The sequence below is a fragment of the Anas platyrhynchos genome, chromosome 2 (assembly GCF_047663525.1).
Source record: "Anas platyrhynchos isolate ZD024472 breed Pekin duck chromosome 2, IASCAAS_PekinDuck_T2T, whole genome shotgun sequence".
Classification (NCBI taxonomy): Eukaryota; Metazoa; Chordata; class Aves; order Anseriformes; family Anatidae; genus Anas; species Anas platyrhynchos.
In genome coordinates this window covers 11,592,035-11,611,958 of record NC_092588.1, presented here as the reverse complement: position 1 = coordinate 11,611,958, position 19,924 = coordinate 11,592,035, and the positions used below count along the sequence as shown (strand labels likewise).

Here is a 19,924-nt window from a genome sequence, read left to right as displayed (position 1 = left end):
GGAACAAAAAAATGAACCTGTTAAGCTTTGGGGTAAAGTAGTAAAGCATGCACTTGATTTGTTAAGCACTTCTGAATTACCAGTAGTAACTTGAAGTATTCTACATGTGAACTCAGCAGCCTGGTATTCATTTTGCAACGCATACACGTATTAAAAAGAGCTGCTAGCTTAGACTATCTTAAAAATTGATCCTCAATCTTGATGCAAAGGAAATAGGGCTGAGAAACTGTACCACTGCAGACCACCTTTTTCAAAATCAGCTTTAATCTTGTACAAAAAAAAGCACTACATACTGGCTTCCATTGATAAGAACTTGCAGATATGATCAGTCTTAAGTTATGCTGAGTGAGCTTAAGAAGAACAACTTTACATATTTGGAAAGAAGACTTTAATAGTGTTGTTATATAGCGTATTGGCCAACTCGAGCGGGTCTTCTTCTCTTACCGCTGCCATTATTTCCAGGATTTGACTAAAAAAGAAAGATGGGTATTAGAGATGCTGAAACTCAGCACTGAACATATGTCAGACTGTCACATCTGTATGTACATCAGGAACTAAGATTCACCTGGAATAAAAACCTCCTTTGAGAGCACCAGGGTAAGATGCTCAAACCTGCAAACAGCTTCACTTCTAAGTCACTGACGTCCATTCCCTGAACACGGGTTGCTCCCTGGTACAGATTCATCTTTGGTCTTTTGACTCTTGTTCAGAGGTTATTAAACAGCCTTCTGTTTCAAAGAAAGTGTCACTTTGTGCATGTCTTTATCAGCGGTCTTGATTCCTCAGACTGAAATTCATTAACCTCCTTTCAAGGTTAAAGCTGCACTATAAACAAACGGGTTTATGGCAAAGCTTAAATTCCAGCTATAAACCTACCCGAGAGCACAGCTGCCAAAAGAGGTCATTGCAACCTCCCCTTTCTCTGTATTGTGAGGAATACACGCAGGTAGTAGTAGTCGATGTTAAATAAGCACTATAAAAGGCCTGTGGCCTTGATACAACCCGGGAAAAGGTGGCAAAATAAATTGAATGAGTAGTAGTAACACTTCGTAAGACAAAAACAAGCCACAACCTTGTCTCTGTATTTTTTTTTCTTGATTTCCTAACACTTGTGTGTACAGAAAAATAGTGTACATTCTGTACAATTCCTAACAGGCTTTATATTTTTTTCCCTAGCAGTAGGAAAGCAAGCAAGCTGCTTTGTAATATAGATGAAGGACCTCAAGTTCAATGGTGTTTGGGTTCTGGATGTTTGCCACAACTTATACAATAGTTAAACTTCTTTTTGAAGGAGGCAGAGTAGAAAAAGTTGCTCCCAACTATTCCTTTCATACTGGTATTTTCCTCGGTGAAGAATTAGCCTGTTTCATGCCCACTCATGTGCTTTGCAGCCAAACAGCTTCTTGGTTTAAGGAGATATTCAAGAGAAGATGGGGTAAAATCAGGCCTACACAGAAATATCTGCCAAGTATCAAAGAATTTCAGCCCTGAAGAGTTTTGGTGGGGCTTTCAGGTACCGATCCTCACAAGGATGCAGTAGGGTGTATTCTTGTAGCATCCTACAAGTTTCTGTGACACTGTGTGTATGAAAACTGCGGGAGAGAAAAAAAAGCCTCTGGTGGCTAGAATTTCAATAAAAATAGCTTCCAAGGGGGGTAGTGCAGTTATTTATATATATATATATATAATATATATATAAAATCACCAGCAGAATTGAAAGCTGTCCCCCCCGCCCCCATTCACCACCAAAAAAAGACAAGTGGAAAAACCCTCCTGCCAACAGAGCTATATTAAACAGCATATATACCCTAAATATTAAATATAGTTTGTGGCCTCGCGCTACCTTTCCACTCACAACAGATCATGCTGCTCAAGAAGTCACAAAATACTGCGCTTCCTAAGGTTTAAGAGGTTCTCAGGTTACTAATCTACATCCAGTAAAGGTTATAATTAATTTTAAAAGGACAGTTGGTTTGAAATAAGGTTAAGCTAAACAAGATTTTGTTTTTCGGTTGATCTCTTCCCTACTCCACAGTCATGGACTGACCTCAGAAAGCCTCAATACTGAAACAGCCCTTCTGTGCTAGTGTTGGGTTCAAAATAAAATTAATTTCAAGGAGTTATTACAGAGCAAAGTAACTGCACAGAAATATATCTGAACACTGGTAGAGTCACTGTGTAAGTTTTAGCATGATCAATTTTTTCTCTGAAGTTTCTTCAGGCCTCTCAAAAACACAGCACTGCCCTCAGCTGTCACATAACCTCTTAGACACTGCCAAATTCCTAGGTTCTTTCGTAGCATCGTGAGAACTATTTCAAAATCCAGTTCCAAACAGGTCATTTACACAACTTTTCGGAGAAATACATAGAGGCTTTGAGCAAAGAAAAGATCTTTTGATCACACAAACAGGCTTTGCAGCTGTGTAAGTACAGCCGTGAACTTTAACTTGCTGCACTGAAGTCATTCAGGCGCTACGCCACAAGAAACCTTCCTGAACTCCTTTTCCAGGAGCTGATAATGAGAAGATGACAGAGAAGCCTGCCGTGACACCAACCAGATTGTGCTAACAGTCATAAAACTTCAGGCATTTCATCTGCCAAAGCTATTTAACGGAGATAACTAAACATTTTCACTAAAACAGGGCATGTTTCCTTGCTTTTTCCACCTCTGGGAGGATGCATTACAAAGAGGTGGCAGGAAACCAAGTTTCTGTACATCTAAATTCTATGCCCTGTACCCCTAGGAGTTTCTTTCTCTGATCTGTATGTCGATCCGTTACTCATAACTAAACTTCACAGGATCACTATTTCATGAACCCATTTTTTTTTTTTTTTTTACAGCACAGCAGCAGAATACAGAAAGGATCCCAGCCAAATCCACATCACAGCAGTTTGTACCATGGGCACAGCACGGCTGGTCTCCTCGGGGCCTGGGAGAAGCTGTACGAACGGTTTGGGTCGCTTCTGTCCACCCCGTATCTTGGTGCTGTCCCCCCTCAGAGCTCAGCCCTCAGAGGGCTGCACAGCTCTAGGTTCTATCAGTCTTAAAAATAACTGCAACTGAGCAAAATTTGTTCAAACCCAGGTTACTGTACGGGGTTTAACCAATTAAATTAATTGGTTAATTCTCAATTCTCCAACATGCTGAGGGAAAAGACAGAAACAGTATTGGTTTAGTTTTCAGGGAGCTTTTTACATCCAGAATTGCCAAAATGGGAAAATAAAGACCTTTTATTTTTTTTTCAGAGCCAATTAAGCAATACCTTACATAAGTTTCAATAAATTTATACTCATTTCTATTTGCTACACTTCCAGTGAACTGTTGCTTTTCCCCCCCCCGTGAGATTTGAAGTACTTTTCGTACTACTACAGCAGCACACTTACATTATATGGCAGGGTTCGTTTCTGTCCTTCAAGCAGTGCCCTATTTCCCATTTCTTTTTGGTAGGAAATGTCGTTTTTACGTATTTTGATCCAGCATGGGTATTTTTCACTCCACACCAAGGCGCATCTAGTTTCATTTGAAAGACAGTTAGGAGCATGCAATCACTTGAGAATACCATGAGATGGTTTAATCAACTGTGTCCACAGACAAAACCTCTAGCAAATTCTTTCCAGCAATGACTTCCAGTCCAAAATGGAATTTAAGAGATTTGGGCAATTTAACATCTTAACAATCTTCGTATTTTCATACCATTATCTTAGAAGTTTACTTTCTGAAGTATCAGCAACAATAATATATAGCACTAACTTCCACTGGCGTAACAAAGATGGTGAGATACACTGCATCTGTTCCACTGAAATTTCCTGTGTTTTTTAACTGGTTTATATTTTATGTGCAAATAAATTCAAGGTTTTAGGCAGTTTGCTTTTTTTTTTTTTTCCCCTTCTCTCAGATTGAGAAATTCAAATAAATACTGCTTTTTTAATGGACCATTACTCATATGTAAAATGTATGTGCAAAAAAAAATCCCACCCCTGCTCAGTAAATTAAAATCACTGCTCATTAGCCCAAGAGGGGAACTGAAGCCTTCTCCCAGCGCGTTCCATTTATAGAGCTGCTGTTTTCATTGCCATTACTGCTGCTACTGGTCAGATGTCTTAGCCATCTCCCTGCATATGGTCCATTTCCACCACTCCAGCAGGATTTTGGTATCTCAATACAACTGGGAATGTGGGCTTGTTCATTTGTCCTTTTCGTCTTCCCCTGTCATGCCAGAAGCTGGCAAGGCAGCTCATTATCTCTAGCAGAAGGCTGAGAACGAGCCTGTGAACTGTCTTCCAAAGCAGAGCAACTGGCAGCCCTTTTTCTACTCCTGACTCCTTAATTCCTGATCCTGCCTTATCATTGCTGTGCACACACATCTTATTGCCTAAGAGCACGTAAGTCACCAACTGCTGAGCAAGATATAAAATCTTACCGGTCTCTATCATTAATCGTTCACTAGGAATCGATTTCAGGGTTTCCAAGTTGGCTTCTGTTTTCAAGGAACTAGAAGATCAGAGTTTGGTTACAAACAAAAAAAAACCAACTGTTTAATTACTTTGCTTGTTGTTCTGTAGCAAAAGCAGCCTCCTAAATAATTAATAAAATTTGTTTTACTTTTAAAAGTGCTCCTGCAACTTCAAACCTTGCAGAGAACAGCAGATTGGGAGCTACACAGTGAAGCTGGCTCGACCTGGTGTGTAAGCAGAACCCCCACCCGCGCTGCCTCCCTTGCCCAGCCCTCACCAAGCCATGCAACTTGAAGTCAGGCTGGCTGACTTTTGACCAGATGACTGCTGAGGTTCAGCCTGTGAGACCAGTCCATAAGGCTGATCAGGTTGCATTTGCTTTACTCCTGGATTTAACACAGCAATTTCAAACTACGCTCTTTTATTTTAAAGGCGCCTCACAGAAAGCCTGCTTCCACGTCCAGTCCTTATTTATTTACAAACAAGGATTGATTGGAGGGTAGCAGAAAGGACCCAAGGCTCGATTAACTTCCTGAGCTGTGAGTTAGGAACTTTTTGTAGCTAAGAGATTAACGAGTGCAATTCTAAATCTGTCAGCCGATTAAGGGCCTACTGAGCTTTGAAAACTTGACCTCATCATTTAAAAGAAAGTAATGAGTTCACTGCAGCTGACACTTTAAAATAGCTTTATTTCCTGGAAATAACTCACCAGCCATTTATTCCAATGTAAAGATCCAAATCTATTATAGCTGCTGCTTCTTCCTTTGTGCCATCAAAAGAATGAACCTAGAAGGCATAAATATATGTTTGTGCATGTAATAGAAATACACAGACTTCACCTAAATCTCCAGTCATTTACCAGTACACACTGGTATGCATCTGTGCCATGAATACCTGTGCACAGAGTGCATTACTCAGGAATTCAGACAGAGATGGGACATGGTGCATCTGATTCTGAATTTAGGCAAAGCTCACGCTGCAATAAAACTGCTCACCACATGTTATTAGTGACAAATGTACACGGAAAAGGCCCACTCAGTGATCCTGCTTTTGGCCCAGGAACTTCCCGTAGCTGACAGCTGGAAGGTGGGGCACCATACAGGGAACAATCCCCAACCCCGTCTGTGCTGAACTTTTATGTTCTTGCCTCTGCATTCCCTCCAGGACTCTGTCAGGGAGAACAAGGGCCTGCTTTACGCTCTTCACAGACCTCAGTCCGCAGCAAGCAGGCAGTCTGTGCCATACGGATCCAGCAGAGAGGCAAGTGACAGGCCACAGGGTGCAAACCAGAACATGTCTGGAAACTGCAGCTCTCCTTCCCTGAGACCCTGCCTGCTGCCCCACCCTGTGAGGGGAATGAGCCATGGCAGAGGGTGCCTGTTCCTCGCTTCTCTACTCGTTACCAGCTCTGCAGAATAGAGGAAGGAAGGCGAGGCTGTGCAGTATGATGTAAGAGCATAGCGTGACAAGCACTGAGCTGGGGAAGGTTTTTGTGGTGACAACGGGGAAACTTGGGGACTGTGATATTAGGGTAAGATGTGTGGCCTGATGGTAGTGGCACAGAATAATCCAAGCTTGTATTACTTTTGGAAAGACCCTGGCGTAATGGGAAGCCGAAAGAGGGTTGCTAGACTTTCTTAATCATCTCATCCAACGTTTTTTTCCTGCTATGCTTTTGAATTAAAGCACACGATTTGAATATCTAAAGACCGAAAGCAATGAAGAGGCACATCTGGATGTAATTTGAACATGTCTGATGTCAGAAGCAAATGTCTGAGGTTATGGCTTCCACTGGGGACATACATCCAAATTATCTGTGGTCTGAAGGTACTGCAGTTATGGACACTGCAGAATTGGAAAGAGGCCAACATCAATTATAAGGTGCTTAAACTGTCCTTCTGACAGGCCAAGAAAAACTGTTCATGTCAGCTGCAGAGCTTTTTCTCAGCCTATCCTCTTACCTTGCAGCACCCTCCCTAAAAACAACAACTGTTGAATAAGCAATGAAAACAAAAATACCAAAGTAATTTAGAAATACCGAAAAATGGGACTGGATTGCTGATATTGACTTGTAATAGCTGAAAGCGTGTAACTGGAGGCATACCCAGGCTCCGTGACAAACAAGAAGTCCCATGACTGCATTCACACGCATCCTCCACACACAACACACATGCAGGTAAAAATGAAACCCACTCCGACGTCCACACTTACCACCCCTCCAACAGATCTCTCTCTGTTTCTTCTCATTATGTCTATGAAAAGGAATAAATAAAAAAAATATAAGAGAGCTCTGCAACAGACAAAGGTGAAAGAGTCAGGTTTCTACACTTTTCATATTCAGCATTTATTACTGCTTGAAACTCTCAAACAAAACCCACCTAAAAATTCAGCGTGCGAGTTTCTACAGTGAAGAAACATGGGCAGTCCTGTCTGCTCTGACAGGTCAAATTGTTTTTCAAAATATCTGCAAAATAAAAAATCACTTTTAAACAGAAACTCAATCTAAGGCTAAATATAGCAGAACAGGTTTTTTCCAGTGCTTGTACCTTTTTGCCCTCCAGAGGTGAAGACTGAATTAATAGATTTGCCATACAAAAGCTATCACTCGTACAGTTTAAGAGCTCAAGTTTAAAAGAAACTCTTCCTCATTCTATATTCATTCATACAGTAGTGACCTGCTCCTGAAGGTGGGTAGGAAGTGGTCAGGAGCACCAACACTGGAAGAAGGCATAAATATATATGCAAAGGGTGCAAACCTCGTGTAGAGTGGGTCTTGGTGGAACTTGGTTTTATTTAGATATTTTTCATGAAACAGGAACTGACTGTTCTCTCCACGAGGTTTTGAAATTTCAGGAATGGAAGAGAGCGTACCGCATGGAGACCGCTATTTCAAGAAGCGTTCATAAAAGCTGTGAGGGTGAGGGAGGGAGCATTGTGAAAACTTCTGTAGCCTCAAATGGCCAAAACCATGCAGCCGAGCTGGCTGGCCTGAGAAGTAACAGTTTGGAGTTTTTGGTTGCTCTTGCATGAAGGGCAGTCTTGCTTTTCTTGGGGTGGAATGAGTACCAGTATCAGGCATCTTACTTCTGCCCTGTTCTGCTCATTGCCTTCACTCCTTCCAATTCTCCTCCCTGTTGTGTGCCTGCATCCCTTCCTTTTCACTCATTTTTATCCTTCTCCTACCTTCCACTTCTAGTTTTCCCTTTGAAGGAGCAGTGACAGCGAGGCAGCCAGCCTATGGAGAGACATAAAAACGTGGGCAGAGGGGAGGTAAATAGGCAGCCAGTTTCTAAAGGGAACTAGTTAGCACTGACCTGATCCTGTCACGTGCCATTTCAGCTAGTTCTGACCCCAGAGCATTAATTATCCTTCACCATTTCTTTTTGTCTGTCACACTACACCCAGCCACGCAAATTGCAAGCGCCCAGGAAACAGATGAGAGGAACTTAGGCATGGCAGAGGGCCACCAGTGCAGACCTGACTCAGTAGCCATATGTAACATGAAAAATGATGTTACTTGGGCAGGACAGAAGGACAACACTGCCTGTCCAGCAGTCAGGGTCTGTATGCACATGTGGGGCTGCTTCAGGTGAAAAGCAGCCTAGGGGCATTCCCACCATTAGGTGTCAGACACAAAGGCAAGCTGGTGTCTACATACCACTGTGTATGACTCACGTGGAACAGGAGAAAATGGCAGCAAACCATTAGTTTTACATCTTTATAACACGCAAATAAGAAGTAGACACAAACAAAAAAAAGATAGCACCACCTGTCATTTTGATTTGTGCAATTCTCACTTTTCTGTGTACTGCCGGTTGCTATTTCTGTGATAAAAGTTAACTTCCTTGTGCATCAGTGTGGATCTCTGAGATAAAACAGGCGGAAGAGAAATGGACTTAACGTTAAAAACTGACAGGAAAATTCAGGAGAAGGAATTACCCCTACTGAGAATTTTTCTCTTTAGTCTTAGATACTGTGCTTAGTTTAGATTGACTAAATATAAATTTAATTGCAACTCATGATTACTCTTGCAGTTAAATAGCTACAATTGGTCAATTTTCATTCTGTAGAAGACTCATTTCATATGAAAATGAGGTTTGGAGACTGAGCTGCAAATAACCCCCATGACTAACCCATGGGCCAACTGCAGTCTAATTTTGTACCTCCGAGACCAGTACCCTTCTCGCAGTTAAGTGCCCCTACAAACAGGAAGGTGATGTCAGCTTCTTCTGTATCTAGCTGCAGGGGAGGTTGATGGGGAAGTTCCCAGAGAAGAAAAAGGAAAGAAAAAAACATAGGGAAGGAACTATGGAAAACTGTAAAGAAATCAGAGATACGGTGATTAGAATGCAACAATACAGATCAGCAGGCACCCAAACCTTACTGGGTCCAGTACTTAAGGAGCAGCCACCTTCTTTCGGATGAGACTCATTCAGTGCTCACTCTGTCTCTTCTCAATAAGGAAGTTTGAGAACATTCCTGCATGTTTGTTTGCAGATATAGTTTTGACCACAAAGATTAAACGCCGTGGTACTTCCAGGTTTGGAACCAAGGCACTAACAGAGCTGCAGCTGCTGCTTTCCCTGCCCCTGAGCCCCGTAAACCCATCACAGCAGCACAGAAGTGAAATTTCTATACACTCATCAGTCTGTTTATAATGTGATCTTCTCCATAACACGGAGGCACCACCTTCACCTACCATCCAAATCACCACTTACTGCTGGACAACTTAAGAAAACGGTGAAAGCTTCAGACAAAGAGTTCCCAGTGGTGCTTCAGCAAAGGAATTTCATCTTTATTAGCTTTTCAACCCCAGAAACGGGATGAAACAATCATTTCCATCTTTACAGGCGGAAATTATTCAGAAGGAAACACAGGATAGCTAAAAAAAATCATGATTAAATGCTAAATAAACTGGAGGTCATGCTCAGATACTACCCACAGGGAAATTGTCACACCCCTCTTCCACAGGGTAACTCCTGACAGCCATCCTAGCGGCTGCTCCACCACCTGAGCTGCAGCCCAGCCGACAGCTGGTGTGCTGCCCACCAGCAGCTGTGCTGCGTTTCACACTTCGCCTTCCTCTTCTGTTCATTTATCACGCACACACGGAGCATTAATTTGAAGAACTTGCTCTCTGGCCTGTGAAAGGTCATGACCGTACCCAACCCAATACTGACTGAACAAAACCGAAAACAAACCAACCTCAAACACTCCGGCCACACTTCACAAACACATGAAGGTGTACAGCACAGAAAGCCGCCTGTTTAGGAGATAAGGAGTTTGCAAACACAACGTTTGCAGCCGTCTGTCCTTGAGGCTTTCAGCAGTTCTTTGCTCCCTTGCATTTCTTGCTTTGGGCTTTTTCATCACTCACCTCCTTCCACCTGCAACTTCCAGCAAGGGATTTCAAAAGAGCTCTTTGGAGCTAGATTTATGTGTTTCATTTGATTCACTCAAACAGCTCAGGTAAAGACTTTCCATCATTATCAACCTTAATTAGTAAGGATTCACCTACCACTTTAGGAGTGATTTCCGTTCCACCCTGTCACTTCTTGCCATGGAACCCAATTTCAATCCATCCAATTAGACGATTTTCACTACAGGTTGTCAGCTACAGTTCATTAGGTAAGGACAATCACATTTTTTTTCCTTAAATTTTCTTTCAAGAGCATCAAGGATCTTAAAATAGGATATTCCTCCAGTGTCTTAGCTTGCCACAGAAAATAAACAGGTGTTTGTTTATTTTTTTATTTTTTATGAATAGCACTTCTTCACAGTATGCACCAGTGAAGCTGCTGTATGGGATGAATGTACAGGTAGAATGCTACCAAGGAAAAAAAAAATCAGTCCAATTCAGTGAATATTTTACTGTATGACTGTAGCATCACAAAGAACTGACTAACTACCCACTGTGAACATGTGGCAATTAGAAAAACCACACCTAACCACTGCCCCCCAGTGACTACATCTGCTCATTGCAGTGATATGCAAGATAATTCATAAATGCAAATGAGATGAGGGATGAATCACTCACTTCTTCCTACACTTATCTCTGTCCACAGTTCTCTCTGTAGACAGAGGTTTTCACTAAGAAAATGTGAGCTGATTTTAGGTGTTTCTTCCACCCAGTATCTCTGCTGCACAGATTACCTCAATATACAGCTCTCTCCAGCTCCTCAGGTTCTTTTTTTCATCAGCTCTCACCCATCTCAGCAAGCATTACCCTTAGTAAAGGCTTCCTTTTCTCCACTGCTCACTTATCCTTTTTGACAGCTGTTCCCTCCCCCACACCTTCCACTCCAATAACCTAATTCTTCTTTCACGCACCACAATTATATTATTCTTCCTATGAGCCTTCAAGGGTTCCTCAGTATTAACAAGAACACGTATCTGCCATACCCAGAAACCAACAAAATCTGATGGATTTTACACAAAAGGACGTGTGAGTCAATACCAGGCAGACAGCAAAATGGAGAGCAAAGCACTTCTTCAATGCAGGCATCCTCCTTTAAAGTCACTTTTTTGTTAAATAAAACAAGCAAATTGCAGAACTATACAAAATGCTACTCAGGAGAATAAAAGACAGAAAACATTTCTGTAAATTGCTACAAAGTCAACTTAGAGTCATGCAAAGTTTCTTACTTGAGTTGGGTGTCCTTTGGGCAAAATTCTAATCTATCAAAATCTACAATTGGAAAGAACAAAACCCCCAGTTAGTTAGGGTGACAGGACTTTTTCATTTACCTAAGGAAAAAATAATATCAAAACACTAAGGTAACACTTACCTAGGCCACATTCTCCGACTGCTATTACCTTTGTCTTATTTTTTTCAATCAGATTTTTTAATTCAGATAAATACTGGTCTGGGCTACCCTGCTCAAATTCTCCGCAGCGCGTGGGATGGCAGCCAGCTGTACTGTAAAACATATCTAAAGCAAGACAACATTAGAAGGTTTTAAGTAAAATAAGAAAAAAAATGAGTTTATGTAAAGTATAGCCAGAATCTGAACTTTTTTTTTATCCTTATTGCTCTTAAGTTTAGAATGAAACTCCTTCTGAATGTATTTGTGACTTTATTACACTGACACTCTGTGCTTTAATGATGCCAGACAGTGTCTCTATTCAGGGCTGGAGGCTTCTCTTTACTGCCCATCGTTTAGATGCAGTACTGAGGTGAACTATTCTGGTGCAGCAGCCCTGAAAAAGTCACTGAACTGCTGAGGTTCAAAGGCACCTACCTCTTGAGATCACCTAGAAATCAGGTTACCCTCTGCTGTAAGATCTGTAAGTGGTATGCGATTTCCCTTCACACCTCCAAGTTAGCTATTAATGAATTTTGCAAGCAACACCTAGCCTGATTTATCCAAAAATCCAATCCAGATTACCTCAGTGCCAACACTAAAAGTGCCTTTACAAAGAATGTACGAGCACAGGAGGAAAATATACACATACATATATACACACATGTATATAAAGGCCCTGAGCTAGTATGAAAGTTAGTCCTGCTTTGATGGAGGCTGGGAGGTGGATTCAGTTGGAACAGGTTTCCCCCTCAGGTTCATTCCGACCTAAATTACTTTATGATTTTTTTCTGTAAACAGTACTTTAATGTGTGTTTTGCAGTTCAAATACATCTTTAAGTAATCAGTGGAATGATATTTGCCTAAGGAAGAAAGGGAAGGACATAGTCCCTTCAGTGGAAAAAAAGGGAAAACCATGAGAACAATAAAGAGGAAGGTACCCCTGCTGTTCAGCTGGTCATGATAGATTGGTAAATTACAGTAAAAAGAAAAATCACCAAGAAATTTGCATTCCACATCACACAAGCATTTCAGATTATTTCTGGAAGAGAGCCTTGGCAAAAAAAAACTTTCTGCTTCCAGAAACGTGTGTAGTTTTCTTTTTCTAAACATCAAATTATCTATAAATAGAAAATAAGAGCAATGGCCAATTGCTTCCATCACCCAGGGATATAAATAGTAACATAAAGCCACGCACTATGCATTTATCCCACTCTGAAACATGATTTATTTTTTTTTTTTATTTTAATCCGAGATTCTGTAAATACCTCCAGGGGCTGTTCCTTTTAAACTGTTAATTCTGAGAAGATTGTATTTTTGATTGACAACATAAGTTTAAAGCGAACATACCATTGGTCTGCGCCAGCTGCAATGCATCTTTACTATCTTGTAGACTCCCGCCTGTGATCAAAAACTTGAAAGAAAAGTACTGTCAGTACGTTCTGCTTTGAACACCAAACACAATGTTTAAGAAAATACTCAGAACTAAGAATCTAGAGAGAAAACAAGAGAAGGCAATTACTAATATATATGACAAAGTTTCATAATTCAGTAACACATCTCAATGGTCCTCAGGAGCTAGGAAATAGTCTAGGTAGCAGAAATTGATTTTTTTTTTTAAATCAAGTACCTTTTATACTAATTATTTCACACCATTAAATGAATAAAATACTTCTATTTGCAGCAATGCTAAGTTCTAAGACAATGACTCAAGAAATTTTGAGTCACTGTAGCACATATAAATACAGCAGAAGGGACAATGATTCTGTATTCGCTGCAGTGTGGTACCTTCCCCATCAGCAGTGCTTTCTTTTTTCATCTCTTTTCGCACTCTTTCAGACAAGAGCCTTTCAGCAAACCATCAAGATGGCTGTTCCTCTTCTAGAGGAGGGTTTATTTCTTTATTTCTAATGATCCAGCCTATCAGTACAGCAGAACAGCTCATAACAGCGTGTGATGCATTTTACTTTAATTCATATTTTTGCCTTTATAACTTATTGAGTTTAGAGATGCTCATATAGGCAGGCTAGAGTATTATAACTAAAGCAGTGTGGTCCACTGATGAGAAGACTGATCTCAAGGTAACAGTTACAAACTTGCCAATATTTACTAGCAGACATTCAGGTGTATCAACCATAACATTTCACGGGTACTTCCAGCTTTTCTGCCACTTTTACCTATCAAAATATCTGAAGGTTCACCATCACAGTTTTTTGTGTTTGGACCTGTAGCAGTAACTGTACAGTAAGAGTCACACAGGATAAAAAGAGACAAGAGTTGTTGCTCATAATATAACTAATGTGAAAACTTCTGCAAAAAAACAAACAAACAAACAATTACAATAGGTCAGAGGAGAACATCATTCTGTGTAAACTGTATAATGGAAACTCTACAGATCACATATTGTAATACTGAACTATATCCTGAGCACCTAATGAACTGTGCAACCTAAATACAATGCTACCTGCACAGAATATTTTTGCATTATGGCACTAAAGAAAGTGCATTTTCCAGTGCAAGTTCCAGAAACATTTGTTTTCATACTGGTGCACTATGAAAACAAAATATTTAAAAGCAGTTTAAAATACTGAGTAAGTTTTCTAATTATAAGAAATTACCTTTTTAACGCCAACTTTGACTGCTCTCTCTACCACATCCAAAAGGTCATCTGCAAAATTTTACAGAAATATCACTAACTGAACTTAAGGTTTTGTGGCATAATTTAACAACTTTTGAACTAAAAATTTCTTTCATGCAATCAAAATTCCTATCACGAACAATCTTTGAATGACACTTTAAAAAAACAATAGCAGAATGCAATAACTGAAGACCTGATCTAAGTCCAAAAATCAGTGGATATTCTTCACATATTTTAGGAGGCTCTTGAATATATATCTGCATATAATTATATACATTTAATATATGATATGAATATATATATATGAAGACTACAAAAGAAAAAAGCATCACTTCTAATAACTATGACTCAGCAATGCAATACTTTGACAGTTTATTGCTCCTAATTCTCAGATCAGCTTCTTCCACATTATCTGAATGTGAATACATCAGCATTGCATTCTGCTCTCAAAGTAGTCACCTATATAACAACTGAATAGAAGCAACTCAGTAGGAAAAAAAAAAGAAGTATTTTGCCTAGAACATCTAACTCCACCTTCCAGTACCTAAAGGGGACCTATAGGAAAACTGGGAAGTGACTCTTTACCTGTGATAAATCAGTGATAGGACAAAAGGTAATGACTTAAACTAAGAGAGGGTAGATTTAGATTAGATATAAGGAAGAAATTCTGTACTCTGAGGGTGGTGAGGAACTGACACAGGCTGCCCAGAGAAGCTGTGGATGCCCCATCCCTGGAGATGTTCAAGGCCAGGCTGGATGGGGCTTTGGGCAACCTGGGCTGGTGGGAGGTGTCCCTGCCCAGGGCAGGAGGGTAGAACCAGACAGGCTTTAAGGTCCTTTCCAATCCAATATCTTATTTTTGGAGAAAAAAAAAAAAATTCTAATCTTACTTTCTGACAAGCAAAAGGTTTCCCTTTTAAAATGAGTAACTTTACCTTGATGTTTTTGTGTTCCCCTGTAGATTCCTCTGAACATAGGGTCTGTAAGGTTAATACCGATATCTGTAAAAACAAACAAACAAAACCCAAATGTAGTTATTAGAATCATTCCACATTTCATTCTGAGACCTCCAGACGTATTTTAGAGGTGTACATTAGAGATGCCCTCATCACCACAGGCAGATTCCTGGGCACTGCTTACAGCCAGCACCTGGGCTTTCCCCACCAAGCTGCCAATTCACCTCAGCAGAAGGAGGGAAGGCAAAACACAAAAACTGGCACACAGCCTTTAAATCACTGTTCCTATGAACGCTTTCATCCAAGCCAATTCGATAAAATTAAAGATTATCGTCCTGCGAAAAGCAGGGCGAGGGCTTGCCGGAACCCCCTGAATTTAGGGGGTGGGGGGGGGGACCTCAATGGGCGCACAACAACCCCTCAGAGAAAGCTCCAAAGAGGGCATAACTGTCCCAAAAAGCTTTTTTTTATCGGCTCTAACCTCTCCTCAAGGGCAGCCTGCCTGCACCTCGGCCCTGGGAGCGGGGGGACCCTGCCTGCACCTCGGCCCTGGGAGCGGGGGGACAGGGATTACAGAGGACGACAAGCCCCGGCGAAGCGCCGGCCATGTCACCACAGCGGCCAGCGCTCAGCCCCTCGCGGGGAGCGGGTCCCTCAGCCCCGACCCCGGAGGGAGCACGGAGGGACCCGGGGCTCGGCAGACACGAGGAAAAGGGGGACGGGGACACAGACGGAGACCCCCTTAAGCCACCCATCCCCTCACCGATGAGCTTGGCTCGGTTCATGGCGGCGGGCGGAGCTCGGCGCCTGCGCCCGGCCGCCACGTTGCCGTAAGGCGGAGCGCATGAAGGTGAAGGGGAGGGCAGCGCGAAATGGCGGCGTACCTCACGCACCAGCAGAAGGTGCTGCGGCTCTACAAGAAGTCCCTGCGGCACCTGGAGTCCTGGTGCATCCACCGGTGAGGAGGGGAGGCGGCGAGGTGTAAGGAGTGTGGCAGGGCTGAGCCCCGCTGCCGGCTTTCCGCACCGAGACGGGTCTCCCATGGGGTTGGGGGGGAGGGGGTATCCTCGTCTTTTTCCTATAAATGTGGCTGAAAGGGTGAGGAAAATGCCAAAATGTCTCTTCAGCCTCTTGTCAGCGCCTGCAAAGGCACTGGATTTATGGACATGAGGCCCTCGGGAGCCCTGTTTTTGTGTAGGGTTAATAGAGGATGTTGCCATTTTCTCTGTTATGTTTGTTTTATTTTTTATTTTTTATCCTCTACGCACCGCGTGTGCCTGCAGGGACAAGTACCGCTACCTCGCCTGCCTCCTGAGAGAGCGGTTCGATAAGAACAAGGATGTGAAGGACATGGTGAAGGCTACCGAGCTGCTGAAGGCCGGCCAGGAGGAGTTCTGGGCACACCAGCACCCCCAGCCCTACATCTTCCCCGACTCCCCCGGCGGCACCTCCTACGAGAGATACGAGTGCTACAAGGTCAGGGGGCTGTGGGGTGGCTGTCAGCGTGCTTACCTCGCTCTTCTGGCCCTGAAAATAAGGGAAAGGTGTTAAGTAGGCTTTAATATGGCCGCAGTTTGGTTCAGCTCAGTGCTGGGAGTCGCATTGCTTGCCTGGGAGTCGTGTTTGTGTGATCACTTGAAATGGAGCTGGCTGCTCTGTCAGAGGATGGCCAGCTTGGTTTTGCTGGGATTTAAGGAACTGGAGGCTGCTCGGTGATGGGTCAGACAGGCAGAGTGACACGGTTGGTGACAGTGACAGAGGACAGGGAGGAAGCAGCACCACCCTTTGTGGTGACGTCTGGTCACAGCCCTGGTCTCTGGTTCTGTCAGAGCTTGGTGTCAGCCTGGCTGCTGGGGAGCTTCTCTTCACTTGGCCTTCCTTCTTCCAGCATTTTGAGGAATGATACAAATTACCGTTTCCCTCGGTCCACTGCAGTGCCAAATAAGTTTCTTTGTGACCATTTTATGTTGAGCTGTATGCTTAAAAATAGCAGCACTGTTCTTATTAGTGAAAAAACAGGCTTCACAACAAACCACAGCATTTTCACTGTTTTGGCATTGGCCCTTTTAATACACCACAAGACGTCAGCACTGATCTAGAGTGCATGTACCCTTTTAATCCCAAATCTTGAAGGTGGTGCTGATGCAGAAGACTAGATCTGATCAGCTCCTTACAGATGAGAAGCCATGTGAAAGAAAGAACCTGGCACAGATTTAGAGGCAGCAAAAAGGAAAAAAAAAAAAAAGAGGCAGCACGAGTGGGAATGGAAGAAGAGAACTAAAGCTTATGCCAAGGTCATGAGCCTCAGCAGTAGTAGAGAGAATGGTGAAAACAAATCAAAGCAGAAAAAGGGTCAGTTGAGCAATGATCAATTTTCATACAGAAATATAAATTGACTTACGTTCTTTCCTTTGTCCTGTTTTAGATGCTAAGCCTGTGCTTTAAACAAGTGGCTATCAAGGGTTTGGCTCTTTGATTTATTAGGGACTGTCCATTGTAGATGCAGATACAAAATGTAATTTTTTAAAATCTCTTCCTGTTTGATATTTTTTTTTTGTAGTGATGCTTGGTACATATATATCTGTATTTAATAGCTGGTCTGTTCTTTCTGTTAAGCCAAAATGTTATTCAGTGATGAGAATCACAGCAGGAAACTGCGAATGTCACTGGATGAATGATGATACTGGAGCAACTTAATTTTAACATAGATTTTCCTTATTATTTTTTGTCAGTGTTCTTATCTTTAAAATATTAACATTCAGTGATGTACAACAAAATAGTTCCACTGAAAGAGGCCTTCAGGGATCACCTAGCCGCCACTGCCTGACCTCTTCAGGGCTAGCCAGAAGTCAGAGCACACTAATGAGGGCATTATCCAGATGCCTTTTGAACACTGGCAGGCTTGGGGCATCAGCCACCTCTCTAGGCAGTTCCAGTGTCTGACCACCCTCACGGTGCAGAAATTGTTCCTGATGTCCAGCCTGAAGCTCCCCTGGTGCAGCTTTGTGCCATTCCCACGTGTCCTGCCATCACCAGCACCTCCCTCCCCACTTCCTCAGGGAGCTCAGGGAGCAGCGAGGTCACCTCTCGGCCTCTCTTTCTCCAAACCAAGCAAACCAATATGCTGCTGCAGAATTCTGAATTCAGTTTTTATTAGGATATCCATCCAGAGCTGGGCCAGTCCTCTGGAGGTTGAACCATAATCAAGATCTAAAGGCCACTAATTTTTGGAATAGCTGTATACCAGCAGAAGTGAGCTGTCAAACGAAATGAATTAATAGTTGCAGAGAAGGATCTTTAACCTGCTGCCTTAGGGGATAGGAGGGGAGGAAAATCCATCTTTTCCACTAGATGGAATTACTTCAGGAGCTTTAGAGTAAAGGGAGGTGACCTGGGGTCTGTCTTGGAGATGCTATGATTTAAGCGAGTCGCTATCACTTTACCTCTGACTAAGGAGAATCCACAAAACAGATTAAAAGCTCTGCCCTCTGCCGTGTGGTGACTCGTGACTGAAAGTAGATAGCTCTTACATGCTGGTTTTATGTCATACTTTATTTCATGGGTTATTTATCCATTTTAATAATGGGTTTAATGAGCGTGTTCAGTTCTTTCAAGTGTTAGTATAGATTTTACATGTTTTTATATACATATATAATAAAGCTATTGCTTTGTTGCTGTTTTTTAACAGATTCCTGAATGGTGCTTGGATTACTGGCATCCTTCTGAGAAGGCAATGTATCCTGACTACTTTGCCAAGAGAGAGCAGTGGAAGAAGCTGAAGCAGGAAAGCTGGGAGAAAGAGGTCAGTGCTTGTTTGATGCCAGAGGAAGCTGCTTTAGCTAGCATTTTGTGTGGCATTTAGCTGTGCTCTTGGAAAATATTTTAAGTGAGAATGTTGAATGCCTGCTGTGGTCTTAGGCTCTGCTTTGTTAGAACATTTTTCAGTGTGAAATGCTGGCTTGACCTGAAACGTGTGCACAGATCTGAGCTACAGCTTCCTAAAGGCCGTGAAGGGAATTTGGATGGCTGAATTTGATGGGTGCTGAACCTGCAGCCATCCTTTCAGTTAGTGCAGGGCTGTTGTAGCTCTTTTAGTAAATTCTGAAGTGGGATGGGAAGAGATGAATGAGCAGAGAGTTCCTCTTCTGCTGTTGTGAAGCTCTGAAAGTGTTGTGGATGAACCTTTAAAAATTATTTACTATGGACTTCATCATTTGGGAATCCAGGCTAATTTCTGGTCAACTTAAATTGAGCTTCAGTTGGAAAAAGTTGATTATCCCAAAACAATTCTCAGATTTGTGTGTAGAGAACTAGGTGGATTACATGTAACGTGTCACTTCTGTCAGAATTGACACAGTGGCAGCCAGCACTTACACAGCTTCAAGAAACGTTAATTGATGACATCTAAAGGGCTGTTGGGGGCATGCAAAAATAGAAGTCTCCTCCTGACTCGTATGGGAGTGTTTTAGGACCTGTAATTTAACTGCTGATTTTCAAAGAAATGAGAGAATGCACTTTATTTAGCAATGGCAGACATGAATTACAAGGAAGTGATGACCTTTTAAGCAAAAAATTCTCTTGTAAACCACTTTTCCCTCTTAGAAAGTCCTTCTTAATTAGGTAATATGAGCCTGCAGTGATTACCGAGTTTGCGAATGAGTAGTGAGGACAACTGAAGGCATTACTGCTAGTTCTCTCCTTCTGAAATGGGGTCAGTTTCTTGGGCACTAAAGCATTTTTTTTTGGTCTTGTGTTCTAGGTCAAGCAATTAGAAGAAGAAACTCCACGTGATGGTCCAAAGACTGAAGCCTTGCCTCCTGCTCGTAAGGAGGGGCATCTGCCACCGCTGTGGTGGCAGTTTGTGACAAGGCCCCGTGAAATGCCCATGTGAAAGCCTTGCTGCACGTGAGAATTGAAGCAATCCTTCCTCTGTAGGCAGTAGGTATGCCAGTGAACATATGCTACTGCCATGCGAAATAAAGCCAAGTGAAGTGAAACTCAAAGCATTTTTGTGACATTCTGGTCTCCTACTACAGCAGGCACACACTTCCAGTTGGCGTGGTGTAGAACAG

General features: G+C 42.3%; 2 protein-coding genes and 1 long non-coding RNA gene across 8 annotated transcripts; 2 read left to right on the top strand and 1 right to left on the bottom strand.

Annotated features, from left to right (window-relative positions):
• Positions 1-242: 242 nt before the first annotated feature.
• On the bottom strand, positions 243-15,684 carry TATDN1 (TatD DNase domain containing 1). 6 transcript variants are annotated; one of them, XM_072034331.1, is made up of 13 exons: positions 15,395-15,608; positions 15,334-15,360; positions 14,832-14,897; positions 13,877-13,926; positions 12,609-12,672; positions 11,244-11,387; positions 11,101-11,143; positions 6,834-6,919; positions 6,667-6,707; positions 5,165-5,241; positions 4,422-4,492; positions 3,385-3,511; positions 243-469 (listed from the first exon to the last, which is right to left on the bottom strand). In XM_072034331.1, the coding sequence occupies exons 3-13, from the start codon at positions 14,869-14,871 to the stop codon at positions 367-369; spliced, it is 846 nt and encodes a 281-aa protein (XP_071890432.1). In that variant the 5' UTR covers positions 14,872-14,897; positions 15,334-15,360; positions 15,395-15,608; the 3' UTR covers positions 243-366. The 6 variants fall into 6 exon arrangements, with proteins under 6 accessions (XP_071890432.1, XP_005020609.3, XP_012956005.4 ...); XM_005020552.6 differs by lacking the exons at positions 15,334-15,360; positions 15,395-15,608 and adding an exon at positions 15,616-15,684; XM_013100551.5 differs by having other exon boundaries at positions 15,334-15,608.
• On the top strand, positions 4,030-5,758 carry LOC140001815 (uncharacterized). The gene is made up of 3 exons (XR_011807344.1): positions 4,030-4,383; positions 4,613-4,682; positions 5,620-5,758. It is a non-coding gene; the product is annotated as an uncharacterized lncRNA (long non-coding RNA).
• On the top strand, positions 15,670-19,855 carry NDUFB9 (NADH:ubiquinone oxidoreductase subunit B9). The gene is made up of 4 exons (XM_038174320.2): positions 15,670-15,810; positions 16,136-16,328; positions 18,541-18,654; positions 19,612-19,855. The coding sequence occupies exons 1-4, from the start codon at positions 15,725-15,727 to the stop codon at positions 19,741-19,743; spliced, it is 525 nt and encodes a 174-aa protein (XP_038030248.1). The 5' UTR covers positions 15,670-15,724; the 3' UTR covers positions 19,744-19,855.
• The last annotated feature ends 69 nt before the right edge of the window (positions 19,856-19,924 follow it).